At 42.2% G+C, this 21,473-nt stretch overlaps 1 protein-coding gene across 1 annotated transcript in view; it reads left to right on the top strand.

The window, feature by feature from the left end:
• CHM (CHM Rab escort protein) overlaps positions 1 to 6,113 on the top strand; it is a 76,717-nt gene extending 70,604 nt beyond the window's left edge. Inside the window, exon 16 of the mRNA XM_061598531.1 lies at positions 2,681 to 6,113. Coding sequence (XP_061454515.1) covers positions 2,681 to 2,872 — 192 coding nt within the window. The 3' untranslated portion in view covers positions 2,873 to 6,113. The remainder of the gene's footprint in view (positions 1 to 2,680) is intronic.
• Positions 6,114 to 21,473: the final 15,360 nt, after the last annotated feature.

Raw genomic sequence — 21,473 nt, 5'->3', positions numbered from 1 at the left:
TGGGAGGAGGTCTTAAGAGGATGGTTTGACCTTTGCTGCAACCTGAGAGGAATTGCGGGGAGTGGGGTTGACAATCCAAACCAACCTCAACCCCACCTCTGACCTTTAATGTTAACAAGGAACTGCATTGCAGGGCTGCCTTAAGCTGCTCTCTCTCAGTACACTCCCAAACCTGTAATTGGCTGTAACAGTGAGCTACACGGCATGGTTGTTGTATACTAGTCCCTCAGCCCAATCTGCTGAATTGGGGATAATAGCAATGGACAACACTGTAGGATTGTTGCAAACCACTCGTAAGCCTAACCTACAGTATCCAGTGTGAACTTTTGCAGGGCTTTCATAAGCCACTCTTTCTCTGAGCCAGAACCTCTTCCCACCTGCTGTATGGGAGCAGTGCATTGCATTTAGGAATTTGCATTAGCAAGAATATTATTGAAATATTTCACACAGTGAGAACTGAGTTACAAAGAGTGGGGACTCCTCTCCTTTGGAGGGTCCTCTGTGTGTGTTAGATATCTCCATTGATTTTCTCTGGGCAGCCCTTGCTTCCATTCCCGGGGACATTTAACAGTAGCTTCTTGCTGTGAAGCAGGAAATGACATCCAGACAATGGGGTGGTTCTTTCTGTTCTTTTTGTCTCTATGAGCCTTTTCCTCTGTCTTCTTTTGCTGGCTTATCTCAGAGGAAGAATGGCAGGAGAGGGGAGAGAAGTGAAGCAGAAGTCAGCAGTAGAAGAGATACCGTGGCAGAGCCATTCATTCTCTTCTCCTTACCTTGTCTGTGCTCCTTGCTTTCTCCCATCCCGCATCTTAGCTTCATTAGAATGGCGTGTTTCAAGAAGATGGGTGGGTAGAGATAACGGAATCTTGAGCAATTTCCAAAGTAATCCAAGGGGATTTTGTTAGCGTTCATCCAATTCAAGAAATAAATAAATCTCCATTTTACTTAGTTGGATTAAACCACTGAGGGGTTTTTTTAAGAAAATTGTTTATTAACATTATCATAGAAGCCTTCTGTTTCCTATATATGTATTTGATGTTCATCTTTTATCCTCTTACCAGTCAATTTATTGCCCTGTAAAACAAAATTATGGCTACTATTAGCCTTTGAATATACAAATCAGATGTGAGCATTCAGGCTGTGTCAGCTGTTCTGTTAAAAAGCCCATTGATGATGGCCATTTAGGGGGAAAATGCAGCTGCTTAAAATTTCTTGCATATATTCTCTCTAGGCCTGAGTCATTTAAAAATTAATAGCTGCTATAGCCTTCTGTACTTCAGAAGTTGCACAAGGTATCGCATGCCGAAGCTGTGAAGGACTTGGCTTAAAATGCTTTTATGTACTCTTATCCAAACATCAGAATGGAAAAAAGAATTGCTGCTCATATTGCTTATGAATAGTGCATTGCAAAGGCACACGCTTGACTCTTTTCCTTTTGAAATCAATGGGACTCACAAGTGTTCATTTTTGGCCTTATTGCGCCCATAAATTCACATATTGTTCCTAATCTTTAACTCAGGGGCTGCCAACATGGTGCCCATGGGCACAGCTGACACCCTTGAGGTCTTCCCTCTGGTACTCATATAGTCTCTGAGCTTCCGGACTCACTGCCCCCTTGGTCGTGAGGCGGTGAGGGTGGTTACTTTTTACTCCCATGAAAAGTACATAGAGCTGAAGGGAGAAAGTTGGAAGTGTGACACTCTTTCCCAGCTCTATGTGTTTCCTCTTTGCACTTTCTCTTTTTCTGTCTCTTGGGCAAGGAGAGAGAGAAATGACCAGAGGGGATGGCATCCACAGCCCTCATTCAAAAATCTAAATGTGTCTACAGGCCTAAAAAGGTTGACTTCTGCTGGTCAAAAACATACAAAACAGTACAGATTCCTATTAGCAGCCTTTCTTTTTAGAAACAGCAAGCAGTTTCAAGCTAATAACAATGCTACACAGTTTCATGGGGGAACCCCCCCCCAAACAAAAAATCCTGAATCCCAGGTCATGGACTAAAGGCACATGATGCAGTCACACTATGGAATCTAAGTCTGTTTCTGGTCAGTGCCTGAATAGGAGATTGTCTGGGAGCCCCATATGTTTTGCCTTGAATTCCATATTAGAAGAAAGATGAGATGTATATGCACTCAATAAATAAATGAACATGGGATATAAATGGAATGAGTGAATAAAGCAATACCTTTTAGGAGCAATATTTGAACATAGCCATGCATATAGTGAGGCAACTAGCCATGATGGCTGCTTTCTGCCTCCATAGCCAAAGGCAATATGCTTCCGAATACCAGTTGCGGGAAACCACAGGAGAAGAGAGTGCTCTTCCGCTCGGGCCCTGCTTGTGAGCTTCCCATTAGGCATTCAGTTGGCCACTGTGAGAACAGGATGCTTGACTAGATGGGCCTCTGGCCTGATCCAGCAAGGTCTTCTTATGTTCTTATGAAGGATGGTTTGGTCACTTGTGAACACACCATTATATGTGTGGATCAGCTTGTGACCCCAGCCAGTAAAGAAGTTTTATTTATTTATTATTTGGTTTATATCCTGCCCTTCCTCCCGGCAGGAGCCCAGGGCAGCAAACAAAAGCACTAAAAACTTTAAAACATCATAAAAACAAACTTTAAGTTAACTTTAAGTTGACTACATGTTTGCTTTCCCCCACCCCACGTCTTCCAAATAGGCTGAGGTCATTTTTCAAGAGATGTTTCCCAATGAGGAATTCTGCCCACCACCTCCAAATCCAGAAGATATCATCTACGATGGAGATGGGACTCAGCCGGAGGATCCTGGGTTCAGTAATCCCTCTGAGGCCAAGCCAGAGACTTTGCCTGAGAAGTGCACTGAAGATAACGAAGGACCCTCTGAAGAGTGAGTGGATGACAAGGTCAGGACTGAACTTGTGTCACTATGGACTTTGATGGACATTTGACCCAGTCTGAAGTACAGCCAACCACTTTGTCATTCACAATATATAACCCCAGCAATTCTAGTGGGACTTTGCAGAGTTGACTTGAATCGGAACAGGAGAGTCTTGTCCACAACCATGTGTTATGTTATGTTTTATTTCTAGGCCGTATGCTGAAACATACTACATTCTCAGCTCATTTCTCCTGGAAATACAGTTTACCAGTTTGTAAGTAAGGCGTCCCTTCATTTCAAGCAATTGCAGTTTGCAAAAGACAACAGCAGCACAACATATATAACCCAGTTTGCTCTACAAGGGGGTGGGGGACACAATTTCATCCCCTGAAAACAGTTCTTGGGGTAGACTATTAGGCAGGCACTAGGCCAGGGATAGCCAACATAGTGTCCTCCACATGTTGTTAGACCACAACTCCCATTGGCTCCAGTCAGCATGGCCAATTGTGAGGAATGATGGGAACTGCCTCTGGAGGGGCACAATAACCCAGAAGTGGCCAACCTGATGCTCTCCAGGTGTTGCTGGACTACAACTTCCATCATCCCTGACCATGGGCCGTGCTGGCTTGGAGCTGAAGAGAGCTGGAACTTGAAACATCTGCAGCGGAAGCATGTTGGCAACACCTGCACTAGGCACTCAGCATTCAGTTTTTAGTGATCTAGTAGGAATTTGCCAGAAGGAAAGGTTTCAAGTGTTTTGTTTGGCTGTATAGAGTATCACAGAAGTGGCTTTGAAGCTTTGCTTGTACGCTCAGTAGAAATACATAATAAATATTCTTATCTTTCCAGTACCACTTCAGAATCTAAAGACCTGCTAAAGAACTGAGCTACATTTGTCACTGATTCAGTTAAAAAAAATTACTTGGTTGCTGCTCAAATGTACTGCGTGGCAAACAGCAGCGGCTCAATCCATGCCTGTATAACTATCATGTACATGGAGGGATCTCCATAAAGCTCAGTAGAGCCATCTTTCTCCTCCTTGTCTGGTTGCTACATCCGCATATGAATGCACACAGGCTGTGTGCTAAGGGCATGTTTATAGGGCATGTGAAGAGCATGAGATGTACCACCGTTCAACCCTCTTCAAACGAGGGAGATGTGGGAAGTATGCACACACGTCCCATCGCCCAAATTTATCCTGATGCTTAGGCATGCCTCAAGTCAGTGAGAGGAGGAAACAACTCTGTCGAACTTTATGGAGACCCCTTTGTACACAGGTATTGCACCTGTGTAGGGAAGGGTCATACCTTGTTTGAATTTTCACAAGTATACTTCTTAAAGTAGAGTAAGGTACAGTTTTCTAGACGTATCGGTATGTAAAGGACTCAGGGTTGTGTCTCACTAAGGCCCCATTCTGCACTATACAGCTAAAGCATGGTTTCCGCAAAAGAATCCTGGGAACTGTAGTTTGTTGTGGGTGCTGAGAGAGCTGTTTGGAAACCCCTATTCCCCTCACAGAGATACAATTTTCTCCTAACAACTCTCAACACCAGTAACAAATTCCCAGGATTCTTTGGGGAAACTATGATTGCTTTATGTGGTATGATACTGCTTTAAATGTATAGTGCAGATAGGGCCTCAGCTCTACTCTAGAGTAGACCCGAGGAAAATTAATCAACTTCAGTGGCTCTACTCTGAATAGGACTAGCATTGAATACAAGCTGTTCTCTTAAAAATATATAATTCAGGCACCAAGATGACTGTAAAAAGTCTACCCTACTGCAACACATCTAAAATTGGGGTAATTTTAAATTTGTGTATTGTAAGAGTGACTTATCTGCCCCCCACCCACCCAAAGAAATAAGCATTGGGTTATAACTTGCTTAAGAATGTAGATTTGTATACAGGAGGATGCAATGAAAAAAAAGTGGAAAGGTAATTTGTTGGTGAGGAATCTTCTGCAGAATACTATTTTGAAACTAGTCAAATGCCTGTCACTGTGAGGGCTGCGTGATTGTAAGCGGAGGAACTTGTGTTTTCAAGTGCCCTTTGGGAGACCCTCAGCCATTAAGAATTAACTGTGTTCCTTTCTGAACAGCTTCATCCTGTCTTCTTTCTTGGTTATGCTAGAGTAGGGATAGAAAACCTGTGACCCCTATCCACCCCAGAAGTTGGACTCCAGCTCCCGTCAGTGCCAGCCAGCATGGCCAGTCATCTAGGATAAGGAGCATTGTAGTCCCAACAACATCTAGAGGGCCACAACTTTCCTATCCCTGCACTAGAGCGTGGCAATTTTGGGAGCTGGCTTTTATAAATAAGTAGGAAGGATGTTCTATATTAAAGAATCCAAGGAGAATATGCAGAAGAAAGGAACAAAGGGTGGTTCTGTGCTGGAGAATCTAGAAAGTCATCTAATAATTCAAAATTTGTATCCATGTATATACCACTCTGAAATGCAAAAATGTTTTGCAGTCTTGTTGGTCTGTCCTTCCGATGTGGCTGTGTTACCCTTCCTATTTTACAGATGAGAGACTTGAGGTTAACGAGCAAGTAACTTGCACTTGGTCACCCAGAAAACCCAGCAACAAGTGCATTTTACAGTTAACATTGTAACAATCTTCAGAGATGGGCTATAGTGGACAAATTTGAGTAGCAGTGTTTAAAGTTTGTTGTGTGAAGCTTAGATAATGTTTCAGCTACTATGTAGCTCACTGCACCAATATTTTAAAACCCCAACTCCTCAATAAAAGCCACGAATACCACTAATGATACACAGTTTGGAAGAGAAATGGCAAGATCATCGCTCCATGGTACAACCCTTCAGTGCTTGAGCCTGGGTCATGACTTTGTACCTCTGAAGTCCATTTATTTCATAAACATAACGAATACATTCAGCATAGTGAAACAAGACACAGCTGTCTCATTGGTACAGAATGTACAAAAAAACAGTGGCTTAGATTCATTTCAGTTGCTATGTAGTCGTTCTTGTGATGCTCGCAATTAAGCTGTTATTTATGCTGAATAAGAGAGAGGTTGCCTTTGTCATTTGCTGTTGCTGTACCTATGCATAAAAGGTATGAATGTAGCCCAATTACGTTTGAACATTTACAGATCATTACAGGAGCCAAACCAAGAGGGCCTGCTCCTAAGAGTTTTCAGTAACAAGGATCCTACAGGAAAAGGATTTTTTTTCTTTTTTCTTTAATCTGGAAAGGAACTTTATAATATGAAAATTAAAGGTTTGCTTGCAAGAGTCTTTATTTCCATGCTTTGTTATGGTTGTGAATGTTAATGCAGGATGGTGTGTGTTGTCATTGCTTTGTGTGTGTATGTATGTTCTGTTCAAAGTGTTACTTATATCAAATTACCTCTTCCATTTCATCAACCCTTTGCTATTTGCAAAAGCAGTGATCAGTTTTCTGCTGCTTTTGTGTGTGTGTGTGGGGGAGAATGTTGTTTCAGGGGGGTGTAGTTCCAGTGCTTAACGTTACAGTGTGGCTATGGGGTGTCCTTTCTTTTTAACTTTGATTGATTGATTGGTTTTTTAAATGCTTCTTACCCCCTCGCTGGCATCCCCAGTGTCCATCTGCACTTCCTGGAATGTCACTGTAGACAGTCGATGGTCTGACTTGGTATAAGACAGTGTCCTTTGATCTTCCCTACCCCCAGTTTGTTCCTCTATCCACTGCTCCAATTTGCATCAAGAATGCTCTGGGTCTAGCTAGATATGAGATGTACAGTAAAAATGAAAATGCCTGCAGTATAGATGATATGCTCAGTCTAGTTAGTGTAAAGTTTGTTAAAAAAAAAAAGTTCAATACTCAGCGTTTGACTTTTAGAGCAAATGAAAGGCTGCAGAGGGTCTCAGGCTGTGATTTTACACTACACTGAGTGCGTACAAAGTATTTTCATGTCTTGTTCACATAACAGAGGTGCGTTTTGAATGTGTTTGCTGGGGCAGTTGAGTACCCAATGGTCACTGAGGGAGTATCAGCTGAGCATTTATTTCCCAGAAATAATGCATTGAAACACATGCGCACGCACACATACTGAATTTCATAACTTAAGCATAGCTAAAGGAGAGTTAGACTCACCCAGAGGGGGGTGGGAATAAAATAACAAAGCAATGCTATACCCACCTACTTGGGATAAAGCCCCACGGCACTCAGTGGGACTTCAGAATAGTTAGCATAGAATTGCAGGTTAGGTATTTTAGACAGGATATATTCAAAAGATAATACAGCTTTTTAAAAAAGAAAATGGGGATTTATGTGTTGGATTATTAATCAAGTTTGAGAAAGATAAGGTTAATTGAATTCTTAAACAAGTAGCTGTGTTATCCTTCAAGCACCTTGGAGCTCATTCAGTATTCACACTTTTTTTTATCCCCCTTGCAAGGGATGTGGTGCGTTTGAATTCTTCCTTTTTTAAAAAAAATAATGCATCTAAAATAACGTGGTTATTGGGCTATTGATCTAGTGAGTTAGACTCACAGAGGTGAGGCACACCAGCCCTACCACTACCCCTTTTTTTGGGTCGTTTTAAAGGAGGCAGAAGAGAGGTGGACTTATTTAGGTGATGTACACACCATACATTTGAAGCACATTTAAAAACAGTCACTTTCCCCAAAGAATCCTTAAAACTATAGTTTAGCCTTCACAGAGCTACAATTCCCAGCACCCTCAACAGTTCCCAGGATTTGGAGGGGGGCATGCTTTAAATGTATGGTGTGTGCACAGCCTTAGTTGACCTGGCCTGTTAAAAAGAGTTAAAGAAAATTGTCTTCTATCAGGAACACCTTTTTTCATTGTTCAAAAGGCAGTTGATCAATCAAACTAAATGTTTCAGCACTAGGGCTTATTATGCAATCAAACATAAACCTTATTCAGATGTTTGAGCAAACATATGCAGTCTTAAACTGGGGAGGGGACATCCCTGGGGAGAGGCTGAAAAAGGTTCCCCACCCCTGGTGTACAGGAGGGTATTGCAGCGTAAAAGTAAATTGTATATGACTGGAGTTAATGGTGAGCCTGAGGTCTGAAATGTTTTGATAGCTGTTGAATTAGACAAGCTTTGTCACAGTTCAAAATCCAGATTTGGAGGCTGTATGCTGCTCCATTTGTTCTACTTCTCCTCCCACCCCCGAAGTAATTATTAGAACTGGGATGCCTGAAGACTACCTGGACCTTTTCTTATTGCAATAAGGGATTTCTTATTGCAAGGAGGGATTTATGTAGGTAACTCCCATTAATGCTAATAGGACTTGCATGTGTAAATTCTCCTTATGTCAATGGCAGATTTAACCCCTAAAAGAAATCCATGTAGCTCTGGATGAGTTGATTTGGAATCTGTCTGAAAGTTACCAAGGGTTTTCTCTGATTGTTAGGTCTTACTTCATTGCGGGCAACAAAGAATTGTTGACGAATTACAAAGATTTCTCTCCTTGTGGTGACATGTCCCTATAGAAGAAAGGGGGGGGGCTTCCCCAGTGCCAAAGAACTGCATCTTGAATTAATTACAAGTCAGACCTGCAACACAATGTTGCAACATAGTCTCAATATACTCCTATAAGGAGTAGGGATGAGTGCATCTGTCAGTTTTGGTTTCTCTCAGTTCTAATCTTAAATTGAGTTCCCCATGTTTCTACAGCAATATGTATGTGTGTTTTAAATCCTCATAAAAACTTTTTAGTGTGAATGACTCCTAATGAACACAGTTTTGTAGGCAGCTTTGACTGAGGTACACATCGTAGAAGCAATTTCCCTGGATATAATACATTTTTGTACATTATTTTCATTAATCAGTATACATTTAGTTGATGGCCATGACTGCCTCTTGTGGGCACAAATTCCATAGTTTTAACTGTGTGCTGCGTAAAGAAGTAATTTCTTCAGTGCAGCTGAATGTTGGAAGATTCAGGACAGACTTCACTGGATGTCCATGAGTTCTAGTGTTGCGCGAGAAGGAGAAAACAAGTTCTCTGTCCACTTTCTCCATGCCCCCAGCACTGCACCCTTTCCTCATAGGGGAGTTGCTCCATCCCCTTGAACCTTGGAGCTCCTCAGCCATGCTACTGCCTTCTGATGCTCACTGACAGTGTTCCAGCTCCATTTTTGTTGGCATGCTCCTTCTGCATTCACTGCTAATGTGCTGAACCGGTGCCTGGCTGCGACAGTGGACTGGATGAGGGCTAATAAACTGAGGCTCAATTCAGACAAGACTGAGATGCTGCTAGTGGGTGGTTCTTCTGACCGGATGGTGGATGCCCACCTTGTCCTGGATGGGGTTGCACTCCCCCTGAAGGACCAGGTTCGTAGCTTGGGGGTTCTCCTAGAACCATCTCTGTCACTCGAGGCTCAGGTAGCTTCGGTGGCACGGAGTGCCTTCTACCAACTCCGGTTGGTGGCCCAGCTACACCCCTATCTGGACAAGGATAACCTAGTTCAGTTGTCGATGCTCTGGTAACCTCCAAGCCAGATTACTGCAATGCGCTGTACGTGGGGCTACCTTTGAAGATAGTTCGGAAACTGCAGCTTGTGCAAAATGCAGCAGCCAGATTGGTAACAGGGACTAGACGGTTCAAACAAATAAAACTGATTCTGACCTGCTTGCATTGGCTGCCTGTATGTTTCTGAGCCAGATTCCAGGTGCTGGTTTTAACCTATAAAGCCTTACACGGCTTGGGAACACATTACCTGATGGAACACCTCTCCCGACATGAACCTTCCCATACACTATGCTCAACATCAAAGGTCCTCCAGGTGCCTACTCTGAGGGAAGCTGGGAGTCTGGCAACAAGGGAAAGGGCCTTCTTAGTGGTGGCCCCCAAATTATGGAATGATTTTGTTGACGAGGTGCGCCTGGCGCCAACACTGTTATATTTCTGGTGCCAGGTCAAGACTTTCCTCTTCTCCCAGGCATTTTAACAGCATTTGAATAGCTGTTATCAGTTGTTTATCAGTTTTTATGGGTTTTAATTTGGTATGGTTTAAATTTGTATACTTGTTTTTAATGTTCTTAATTGGTGTAAACCGCCCAGAGAGCTTCAGCTATGGCGCTGTATATAAATGCAATAAATAATTAAAGGGAGCGATGTAAATGATTTGTCTGTTTTTTCTCACTAGCTCCCTGTACTTGGAAGGCAAATCTACACTACAGATTTAGACCTATTTAAAACATGTGTAATTGCCATGGTTTCCAAGAAAGAACCTCTAGTTCTGTGCAGGAGATTTGTAAGGACTTCCAAGATGGAGATTACAGGCACCCTGACCAAGTTACAATTTCCCAGAGCCCTTTTGGTTAAGCCTATTTCCATCATTCCTGATCATTGGTCAAGTTGTAGTGCAACAACATCTAGAAGGCACCACGTTGGCTATCCCTGGCTTAGCAGAAGATTTGAAGAAGAAATAAAGCTCCAGGCATGCTACAAGGCTGGAGCCCGGAGCAGGAGCACTTCTGTTAGGAAATGGAAGTATGTGGCTGCTGGCCAGACAGGAAATTGCTGGAGCTCAGATCCTCAGGCTCATAGACAGCAAAGTCCTTTGGAGTAATTTTTATTCTTGCTCCATCTCTGTCCTTCCTTGTTTCATCAGAATGAAACTTCTCTCTTTCAAATTTTAACTTTTCTACTTGTAATTCGGCATCCACTGCTCGTTGTTTCTCCCTCTCCTCAAACCCCATTCTCATTTTCTCAGCTTCCATCCTCAATCTCTCAGCTTCCAACTCTCGCTGTTTATCTTTTTCCTCAGCCTCCATCCTCAATCTCTCAGCTTCCAACTCTCTCTGTTTTTCCTTCTCTGCACCTTCCATCCTCAACTTCTCTCTCAAGTACTCTATATAAGCGGGATTGCTTAAATATCCTTCTGGGGTCTCTTCTCTGACAGGTTGTTTTTGCTGGGCAGTTGCAAATCCTATAAGTGCTACCCTCAATTCATCTACCCCTTTACCCTCATGAGGTAAATTGAATGTTATGCTCTTCTCCACCAGCTCCTCTCTTTTCATTTTTATGTATTCAGCCATGGTGTTTGAGTTCACTCACTCTTTGCCACACACTCTTTGCCAGTCACTCTCACAAGAAATCTTGTTTTGTTATTTCTGTTTGCCACACAACTATTAGGGATTGTCTAGTATTCGTATCTCACTGCTACAGCCAACACCTGTGACGTAGTCTCCTTTGTCACCACGTGTCTTTGGGACTCTCTTTGGTTCGTATCTGGATTCTCTGTTGTTCGTATCCCACCGCTACCACCACATGTGATGCTTCCTTCCCTGGCTCTCCCTGTCAGGTTCCTACCTGCGCGTGGCTACTGCCTGTCACTAGGCACCACCAGGGACTCCACCAGTCCGGACCGCACTCTCTTATGGTTTACCTATCCGCTCTAGCACAGATCTCAACAGATCCCCCTGCTAGGCAACCACCAGTAACGTCCCAATACTAGTATTCCCAGAGACTCTGAATACTGGTATTGTTATTCTCTTCACCGCTGCCACCATTTGTTACAGTTCCCCTTCAGCCTTGGTCATTACCTTACCCTCCCTTCTGGTCTGTGAAACCCCAGCCAAGGATCAGGCCTTTGGTAAACCAAATTAAGTATTTATTACAGATAACAAAGCTAACAAGATTAACAAGATTTCTTCTTAAGGCACATAAGCATATGGTTTTACTCAATACTAATCCGAACTCCACCCCCCTCCTGGTAAACAACTCTCTAAACCCCACCAAGCAATCCACTCAGTTCTCTTCTCCCCCCCAGATTCCACAATTCACCACCTCACATTCACCCAGATTTACCTGTCATCCTTTCATTTATACTGTCAGCCATTTTAAACATTCAGGCAATCATCAAGCATTCTATTGCCTATTCACTCCCCCTCCTCTTTCACTACTTACCATGTATACTCTAAACAACCAGCACTTACCATATATACACTAATATATAGGAACATCACACTCACCACCTGCTTTGCACGCAGGAGGTCCCAGGTTCGATCCATGGCATTTCCAGATAGGGCTGGGAATGTCACAAGAACATAAGAAGGTCCTGCTAGATCAGGCCAAAAGTCCATCTAGTCCAGCATCTTCTCTCAGTGTCCAACCACAGTGGGATCTGCCCTTTTATATATATATTATGGATGAACATTTTAGGTCCCTGTTTTCTTCTTGGTTTCAATGCCTGTTTGTGAAAATCGCTTTGAGTTGTTGGTGTTGGTGTCTCTTGTTCAGTTGGACTTGCAAGAGCACCTCATGTCATGGTGACTGTTTTCCAGAGATCATCTAGGCTTGATGGTAGTCTAGAGTCTAGAATTAGATCTCCCACCCACTCAAACTGGGTGGGAGCATAGCTTGTTGGCAATTCCACCATTATCTTTATTTACAGGCTGACAGTTGCTGCTTATCCGAATGTGGATGGGAAGCCATGTAGGAATGTTGTTAATCTCCGTGGTGCTTTGCGATTTAGAAAGTTGACAGTGACTCATCAAGGAGATGCTGCCGTTGTTGACTGCGTGGGAGGTCTGATCAAAGAAGACTTTAATAGGAAATGCTTCTCTTGTCATAACTCTCAAGGACAATAACTTCTATGCCCATTGCATATATTGGCAAGAAAATGATGGGAAATATGCAGAACGCAAACACCAAAAGGATGTGTCTGAAAGTGCTCAACAAAAGGATGTTTCCTACAACTGTTTTTGATCTCACCGCTCATGGTGACTGGTCTTCTGAATGTTCCAACATCCAGGCTGTGTCTCTTCTGCAATTCCATCATGTGGAATCTGGAGTTGGAGACAGATTTAAACCTCTTAGCTTGCATATATATATATGCAAATCTTTTTATGGGTAAACTGGAACAGGAGATCCTTAAAAAGGCCATTAGAAACCACTTATATGGTGGCGATACATTGACGACATCTTTATGGTCTGGACGAATGGTAAAGAGAGTTTGGAACAATTTAAAAATTACATCAACTCTATCCATCCCTCTATTAAGTTTACATTTAATAGTACAAATGACAATCCGCACATCCCTTTTCTGGATGTCCTTCTTACCACTGAAAACAACAAAATAGCCACTGATCTCTACAGCAAACCCACTGATGCCCACACCTATTTAAACTGGAAATCCTGCCATCCTAGGCATATAAAGAAGAACATTTTGTATAGCTTAGCTCTGAGAATCAAATTTATTTGCAACACTGAAGATAAATACCAGAGAAAGATCAGTGAACTTAAAGAACACCTTCTTCAAAGAGGATATTCTCTACATATTATGAATTGCAACATCCACCGAGCCTCCATTCTGTCCAGAGAAAACCTCCATCATACTGAGGTGTCAAAGAGCAGAGAGCAACGGATTCCATTTGTGGTAGATTTCCATCCAGCATCTCCTAACTATCACCGAGCAATCAAGGAGAGCTACCCATTGCTGGCAAACTCTGAACATCTTACCAGAGCCATCAGCAGGCCTCCTGTTATAGCATTTCGCCAACCTCCTAATTTGCGCAGACTGTTGGTGAGAGCTGTGCTTAAGCCACCTATCACCAATCCAGGGTCTCATCCTTGTCACTCCAAATGCTGTATCACCTGTGTGCACCTCAGGGAGACAGCCACTTTTACAAGCACTAGGACAGGCAGGACATATTACATCAAACAGAACACCTGCAGGTCCTGCAATATAGTTTACATCATTGAGTGCAAAAGACCAGGATGTCATATCCAATACGTAGGAAAGACCACAACTGACCTACGCACGTGCTTCAGGAACCACAAGTCAGCAATTTTGACAAAAAAAGTGGAGCAACCAGTTGCAAAGCATTTTAACATCGAGGGTCACAGCCTGTTGGACTTTTCCATTACAGTGATAGAGATGCCAGCAGATGCAGCAGCATTGACCAAAAGGGAGAACTTTTGGATTTACTCTCTGGACACATTGGCACCACATGGCCTGAACCTGGAGGACAGTACCACCACTACTTAGCTTCTGCAAATGAAGCCCCTCTGAGCATTCCATCCTCAAAGCTCTATAACTGCCACCTTGGTAACAGCATTTGTATGTTGGCAGCTGATGAAGGCAGAAGCTGAAACGTTTTGTTAATATAATAAAAACCTCTGTTTGGTTAATCACAATTACGTTTATATATATATATATATATATATATATATATATAAACTGAGTTGAATACAACCTATAGTAACTATTTCTAAATTTGTATCAATATATATCATTGAGTGTATGCAAATCTGTGCCCTCGTGTGCCCTCTTCTTTTGAGGGGGAGGGAGTAATGCACTTCCTTTTTTTTTTTTTAGCAATGAATACGTGGCCATGCTAAGACAGTATTTTTTTTTCCATTCAGTATTTTATTTACCAGAATTTCCTGTCAAAGGGTGCAGTAACTACAGCAGATAAAAATGAAGAAGATGCAGTGCTTAAGACAGTATTGACAGTATATTACTTGAAGAGTAGATCAAAAGCCCCCTGTGGGACTTGTTCTTATCTTGCAAATTCCATTGTGGGGGAAAGGTTAGAACCTCTTTAATGAGATGCTGTTTTTCCTGGGACAAAATACAGAAGTGGAATCCAGATCTAGGGCACCACCTGAGATACGAGGTGTACAGTACCAAGGTATGTATCTGGCAAAAAAAATAATACTAAGTAATGCGGCCATACTTTTAAAATGTAAGAGGTATGACATGTTTTCTGGATTAGGAATGATGGAAATGGGCCCCTTCTTACCTTCTATTTGAGGGGGACGCTCCTCTGAGAAAGTGGTACATATATTAAATCAGCCCTCATCAAGCTGGTGCCCTCCATGTGTTTTGGACTACAACTCCCAGTGTGCACTGATGGGAGTCATAGTCCATAGCATCTGGAGAGCACCACGTTAGCAAAGGCTGTATTAAGTAATGGGCTCAGAAAGAAAAATGAAGTTAATTTTTAAAAATGGTCATTAATGCTGTTAGTGGGAAAATCTTTAGAAGGGGACTGTCTAAGTAAGGAACCGTCATGAATTTACTTGGTATTATTAGGAGTATTATGTATCTATATAGCCATGAATTCTCCTTTGCTGACTTGGGTGGGTTGGGAATTTTACATCTTGAGTGAGCATTTCTCTCTTACTGTAAACTCTCTTCCAACTAGGAGTGCCTTGATCTAACAAAAATGAATGGTTGAAAAATAATAAATTGTATGGAAAATAAGTAATGTCTTCCCCTCCATAAGCAAGGAACTTCAGTTCTAAAACTAATATATAAGATGGATTTGGAATCCAGCAATACTATCCTTATCCTATGTCAGGTATATGTTAGTAGAATGGTCACCAAATCTATATCTTATGCCCATTCTTCTGGCGGCAGGAGGGAAGCAGGGAGGGAAAATACAAAAATGGCAGGAAAATAAAATGTGTGCTATATTTTCCAATTTCTATTCTACTGAGGTGTTGAATGATTTCTACAGTATAGTGTTTGCATTGGAGATGCCAGTGAAGGTCTCTCAAACCAGGCTCAGATTCAAATCTGAGCCAGAGAAGAACTGCTACCTTCTCCCACATTCCAGTTTCCTTCTGTTGAATGCAATAGAATGGTGTTGCTCCATTACATTCACTGGAAGCAGGGGAAAGAAAGAGAATAATAGGTTGCATTGACAAAAACCAAGGGGTGAGCCAGTCTCCAGGGGTCTTGTACATGGGAAAGGTCTCCCCCATCACACCCTTCAACAAGTGGCGCTATCAAGGCAAGACTTTGGGGCAGACATCCAAGGCTCCACTTAGCAGAATGAACACCGGGTCCCCAAACATAGCAGGGTTAGTCATACATATCACCATCTAAAGAGAAGGGTCCTGTAAAAATCGCCTAACTGCACCAATAACTGCATGCTGTTCATCTTTCCCCCATTCCAGATGTCACCAAGGCGGGGCCTGCACATGGGCACCCCTAATGCCTTCCCCTGACACCCATGAAGCTCTGAGCTCTGAGCAATTTCCCTTGGTATGAGGTGGTGAGGGTGGTTAGCTTTTTCTCCCTTGAAAGTACATAGAGGAGAAGGAGGAAATTGGAAGAGTGATACCAATGCAGGAATCCAAATTAAAGCATACCCAACAGGTAGCTGTCCAGCCGCCTGTTGAATGTCTCCAGTGTTGGAGAGCCCATCGCCTCACTAGGTAAGTGGTTTCATTGTTGCACCACTCTAACAGATAGGTTAAGGGGTGTGTCATCTTTTCCAGGTCTCATACTGGCTTGGGGGATTATCTGGGGAGGAAAAAAATGGAAAGATCTCAGGCCATTACCATATTTATCCAGGGTGAACTTGAGCAAGCCAGCTTATCTCTATGCTTGCATGCTACACAGGTCCCTTATAATGAAGACTTAGATACGCTGCAAGGCCCACAATATTTACCGCCGCTAGGCAAAATTTGAAAACCCAACTGATAACAGTTAGTCTGGCAGGCTTATTCCAATGTCATTCTTGAATTGATACCTGGAACTAGGATGCATATGCTGCTGGAACAGTGATAAATGGAGAAAAGGATGCCTTCTGACATCACCTAGCATCACCAATTCAACAGTGTGAAGAGGTTGTTTGAAAACAAAAGCAGACAGAAAGTGTTAATGATACACTGGAAATATGTACTGCAAAATAACCTGAGAACACGTGCAAACAATTTTCAGGCTGGAAAAACAAATATCACTGTAATGATATGTGATGGCAGATGTTTGGTGCACCACATTCCCCCCTCCATTACACATCAACTTTTATTGTTGTTGTTGTTCAAAAAACTTTCTTTGATTATTGGGAATATCTAGTTTTTGTCAGTGCTTTTAGGGAGGAGGAAGTAAATTAAAGTAATTGAAATCTAACGTAAAATGATGTTTTATTGAAATGCATCTCACGGGCATATGTTCCACCGACCGGTCATAATTTATGTATTACTTCATTGTTTAATTAGGACTTAATGCCAGTGTCATTAACATTCTGTGTGTTAATCTGCAAAGTTGGCTATTTATGGGCAGATAATGATGGCAGTTCTTTTGCAGCAAAGGACTTCTGACTGTGCAATTTAATTAAAAATAATTTTTGAAGTAACTGGAACCTGACATTCATTTTTGGCTTTATTAAGGATCCAGCATGTTTAAGAAAATTATTACCACATGAATGAAGCAGGGGTTTTTTTTAAGAAACTACTTTTGCTCTATGCAAAATCGAGCTGCTTGTTTTATAATGCTTATGGTTTTCTTCTTCCGGGAAGAGCCTAAGCAATAAGGGCTATCTTGGAGACTTCAGAAAAAAACGATTGGTTCCCAGTTGGAAAGGGTGTGAGACAGGGATGTATTTTATCACCCTATTTGTTTAATCTATACACAGAACATATCATACGGAAAGCAGGATTGGACCAAGATGAAGGAGGTGTGAAAATTGGAGGGAGAAATATCAATAATTTAAGATATGCAGATGATATCATACTACTAGCAGAAACCGGTAATGATTTGAAACGAATGCTGATGAAAGTTAAAGAGGAAAGCACAAAAGCAGGACTACAGATGAACGTCAAAAAGACTAAAGTAATGACAACAGAAGATTTATGTAACTTTAAAGTTGATAATGAGGACAATAGTCAAGAAATCAGAAGAAGGCTAGGACTGGGGAGGGCAGCTATGAGAGAATTAGAAAAGGTCCCCAAATGCAAAGATGTATCACTGAACACTAAAGTCAGGATCATTCAGACCATGGTATTCCCGATATCTATTTATGGATGTAAAAGTTGGACAGTGAAAAAAGCGGATAAGAGAAAAATCAACTCATTTGAGATGTGGTGTTGGAGGAGAGCTTTGCACATACCATGGACTGTGAGAAAGACAAATAATTGGATGTTAGAACAAATTAAACCAGAACTGTCACTAGAAGCTAAAGTGATGAAACTGAGGTTATCATACTTGGGACACATAACGAGAAGACATGATTCACTAGAAAAGACCATAATGCTGGGAAAAACAGAAGGGAGTAGAAAAAGAGGAAGGCCAAATAAGAGATGGATTGATTTCATAAAGGAAGCCACAGACCTGAACTTGCAGGATCTGAACAGGGTGGTTCATGACAGATGCTCTTGGAGGTCACTGATTCATAGGGTCGCCATAAGTTGTAATCGACTTGAAGGCACATAACAACAACTTGCATGCCTGGATGGAGATATGTGTGTAGAAACCTCTGGCGGAACATAGCCTACAGTACAAAGGTAAGAGTCACGTTTAGTGTTTGCATGCATGCACACACACACACACACATGCTCATGCACTTTTATCCGTGGCTCCACCCACTGCTGGAATGGAGCCCGCGGAGAGTTACCCATGTGGGACTGCAGCCCTTGGACTGAAAAGGGTTCCCCACCCTTGATCTGTAATGCACTTTCATGCTCTTTCCCATTCAGAAGCAAAGTTACCATTTAGCAGTGGTGGTTGGTGTCCCTTGGGACAGGTGGGGAGGAAGGCAGGGAGTCCCAACAGTAGGTGGAGCCAGCGTTAATGAAAGGCAGAGTCAACTCACCCTAGTTTTGACCCCCTCTTCCTCCCTGCTCAGTTCTGCAAGGGCAACACTGAAACTAAGGAGCGGGAAAGTGACAGGCACCCCCTGGACCGGATGCAAGTAAAAAGGCAGGTGGGTGGGGGTTGGCCGAGGGCAGACTGAGCTTGGTGGGACAGTGGCCCATCAGCCCTAATGAATCAGCCTCCACTGCCATTTAGGGAGGGCTTCTCCCAGCGGTTTCAGAAAATCCTTGCTTAGCCTCTGATCATTTGAAGCCCACTGAAAAGTTGTTAAAAGTGAAATTTTGCAGCCATGTTATGTCTTTTCATTTATTTTCATGAAAATTCAATTACAGCAGCCTACCTGTCTTGGGCATATTAACAAAACAATTCATGTATAGAAATGGTGTAGGAACATGTGGTTCTTCCATGCCAGGAATATCATTTTTTTAAAAAAGCATAAGCAGGAAGGATTTTTCAGAGATGAGTATATCTCTCAGTGTAATGTTGCATACAGACTGCAGATTGCCTCCACTATTGAATTGTATAATGAAAAATCAATCAGTTTAATGGTTGACAAACTTTGACATTCAAATAAAAATGTTCCTGGTATTTTCATCAAAGACCTGTAGGCAAAAGCTAGTTTCGGTGACTTTAATTTATGCAACAGTGAATGTCTGCCAAAACATTGTACAAATGACTGTATAATGAGGCAATAATAACTGCATAGGGAGGGGACTGGGGAAAAATACAACTAAAGGCAAGCTTCCTTAGTTTTTAAGTGATTATATAAATTCACCAAGCTCTACAATATGAAAAACCATTTTTCCTACTGCTTTCTTTACAACTCCAATCTTATTTTGAGAGCAATTTCTCCCAGTCATCAGACATGTATAATGTGATAGACTGTGCCAAGTTATAGCCAGTTGTGATTTTGTATTGAGACTTCTGAACATCTTGCAATAATCCAATAGCATGTCTTCCCAGTTACAAAAAAACTATATAAACAGAGGGGAAACTCAGGATTGTTAAGCACTGACGACCCAGCCCCAAACCAAAGTATATTCCGTTTGGATTATCAAGCTCCTGCACAGAGTTTTTCACTTCTGTGGAGGGGATACTTTAACTAACACCAACATCTACAACTTAGTAAACGAGACTGATTCTTGGTAGTTACAGACTGAAGTAAAGGAAATGCATCTTCGTGCAACCCAGTGGGATTCATTGGCCTGGTTTGCACATAAATGCTAAACCATGGTTAACATCAACCATAGTTAATGCTGAGGCATTTGGTAGACATTCCTATAAACCTTGGTTTATTATGTCACAGAATAGTTAAAAGCACTAGTGAGAGTAGCCAACCCGTAAGGGTGGTTTGAATTTTTTATTGCTCCTCAAATCATGGCTCTATAGTTTTTGGACGGTGATGGTTCCTTACCCATAGTTAAGGAGGAGGTCCAGGTTCACATATCATACTAAGCTCTAGTTAACATTAATTAACGTTTATAAATCAGCTACAAACGTTGATTAACAAGGGACCTTTAACCATAGTTAATAAACCATCATTAAGCTGCTGGGCTGGGCTCACACATACCACTAAGCCATGGTTTAATATATCGTGGCTTAGCATTATGTGCAGACCAGCCATTGTCACAAAATATTAGGAAATCTGCTAGCTTACCAATGATTCAAATGTGCAGTGATAGCATGTATACAGATATCCTGAGACAAATCATTTCAGACTGAAGGCCAGACTACAGCCTTTTCCTCTGACATTTATTTAGATTATTTCTATGCCCTATTTCAACTTTCGCTTCCCATGGCACCTTATGACATTATTAAAAAGAATATATCATGCAAGAATAAAATAATATGATAGCCATTTTCAAATATTTGAAGGGCTGTCACATGGAGAATAGAACAAATTTGTTTTCTGTTGCTTCAGAGGGTAGGATCTAAACCACTGGGTTCAGATTATAAGGGGATTTTGACTATCTTGGAAACTGGTTGAATCTCCTTTGCAAGAGGTTTTAAAGCAGAGGCTGTATGACCACCCATCCATGGTGATGTCCTCCAAATGTTTTGGATTGCCACTCCCATCAGCCCCAGCCAGTCCAAAACGTCTGTAGGGCACCATTCCTGATAGGTGGCTATCCAGCCTCTGCTTAAAAATCTCTATCAGAGATGGTACCCTCCAGATGCTTTGGTCTGGCTGATGCTCATGGGAGTGGTATTCCAAAACATCTGGAGAACACCAGAATGGGAAGGTTGTCCTACACCAAACTATGCTTTCAATGGCCGTTAGCTGTGTTAACTATATAGAACAGGGATGGGGAACCGATGGTCCTCCAAAGGTTGTTGGACTACAGCTCCCATCATCTCTGACCATTGGCCATGCTTGCAGGAGGTGATGGGAGTTGGAGTCCAGAAACATCTGGAGGGCCACTGGTTCCCCATCCCTGATACAGAACATCCATGCTCAGTGGCAAGTGTGCCACGGAATTCCACACAGGTGAGGTGTTTGCCTTCGTGTCTTGCTTTTGGACTTCACAGAAGCAATTGAAAACAGTATGTTGGACAAGTTGGACTTTGGGTGTGATCCAGAATGGCTTTTCTTATATGAACTGTAACAGAAACCAGAGTGCACAGCACTCCAGTGGTTGGAGGGAGAGAAGGTTCTAACCTTCATGTCCTGCTTGTAAGCTTTCCAGCAGCATTTGGTTGGCCATTGTGTAAAACCAGCCGCTGGACAAGATGGGCCTCATGGGCCTCTGCCTTGATTCGAGAAGAGATTTTGTATCCTGTTTCTTTTTGTGTAGACCGATAATGCTCCATCACACAAAGAGGCAATGCCTGGAGGAACCAGACATGTTGATTGAGGAATTGCCCCAATAGAAAGAACATAAGAGCCAGCTGGGTCAGGCCAATGGCCCATTTAGTCCAGCATCTTGTTCTCACAGTTACCAAATAGATGCCTACGGGAAGCCCGCAAGCAGGACCTGAGTGCAAGAGCGCTCTCCGCTATCCTGCAGTTTCTAGCAACTGGCATTCAGAAGCAGAGCTTGGAAAAGTTACTTTTTTGAACTACAACTCCCATCAGCTCCA

This window comes from Rhineura floridana, chromosome 16 (assembly GCF_030035675.1).
Source record: "Rhineura floridana isolate rRhiFlo1 chromosome 16, rRhiFlo1.hap2, whole genome shotgun sequence".
Lineage (NCBI taxonomy): Eukaryota > Metazoa > Chordata > Lepidosauria > Squamata > Rhineuridae > Rhineura > Rhineura floridana.
Note: the sequence above shows the minus strand (reverse complement) of the source record. Positions and strands in the feature narration are given on the sequence as shown.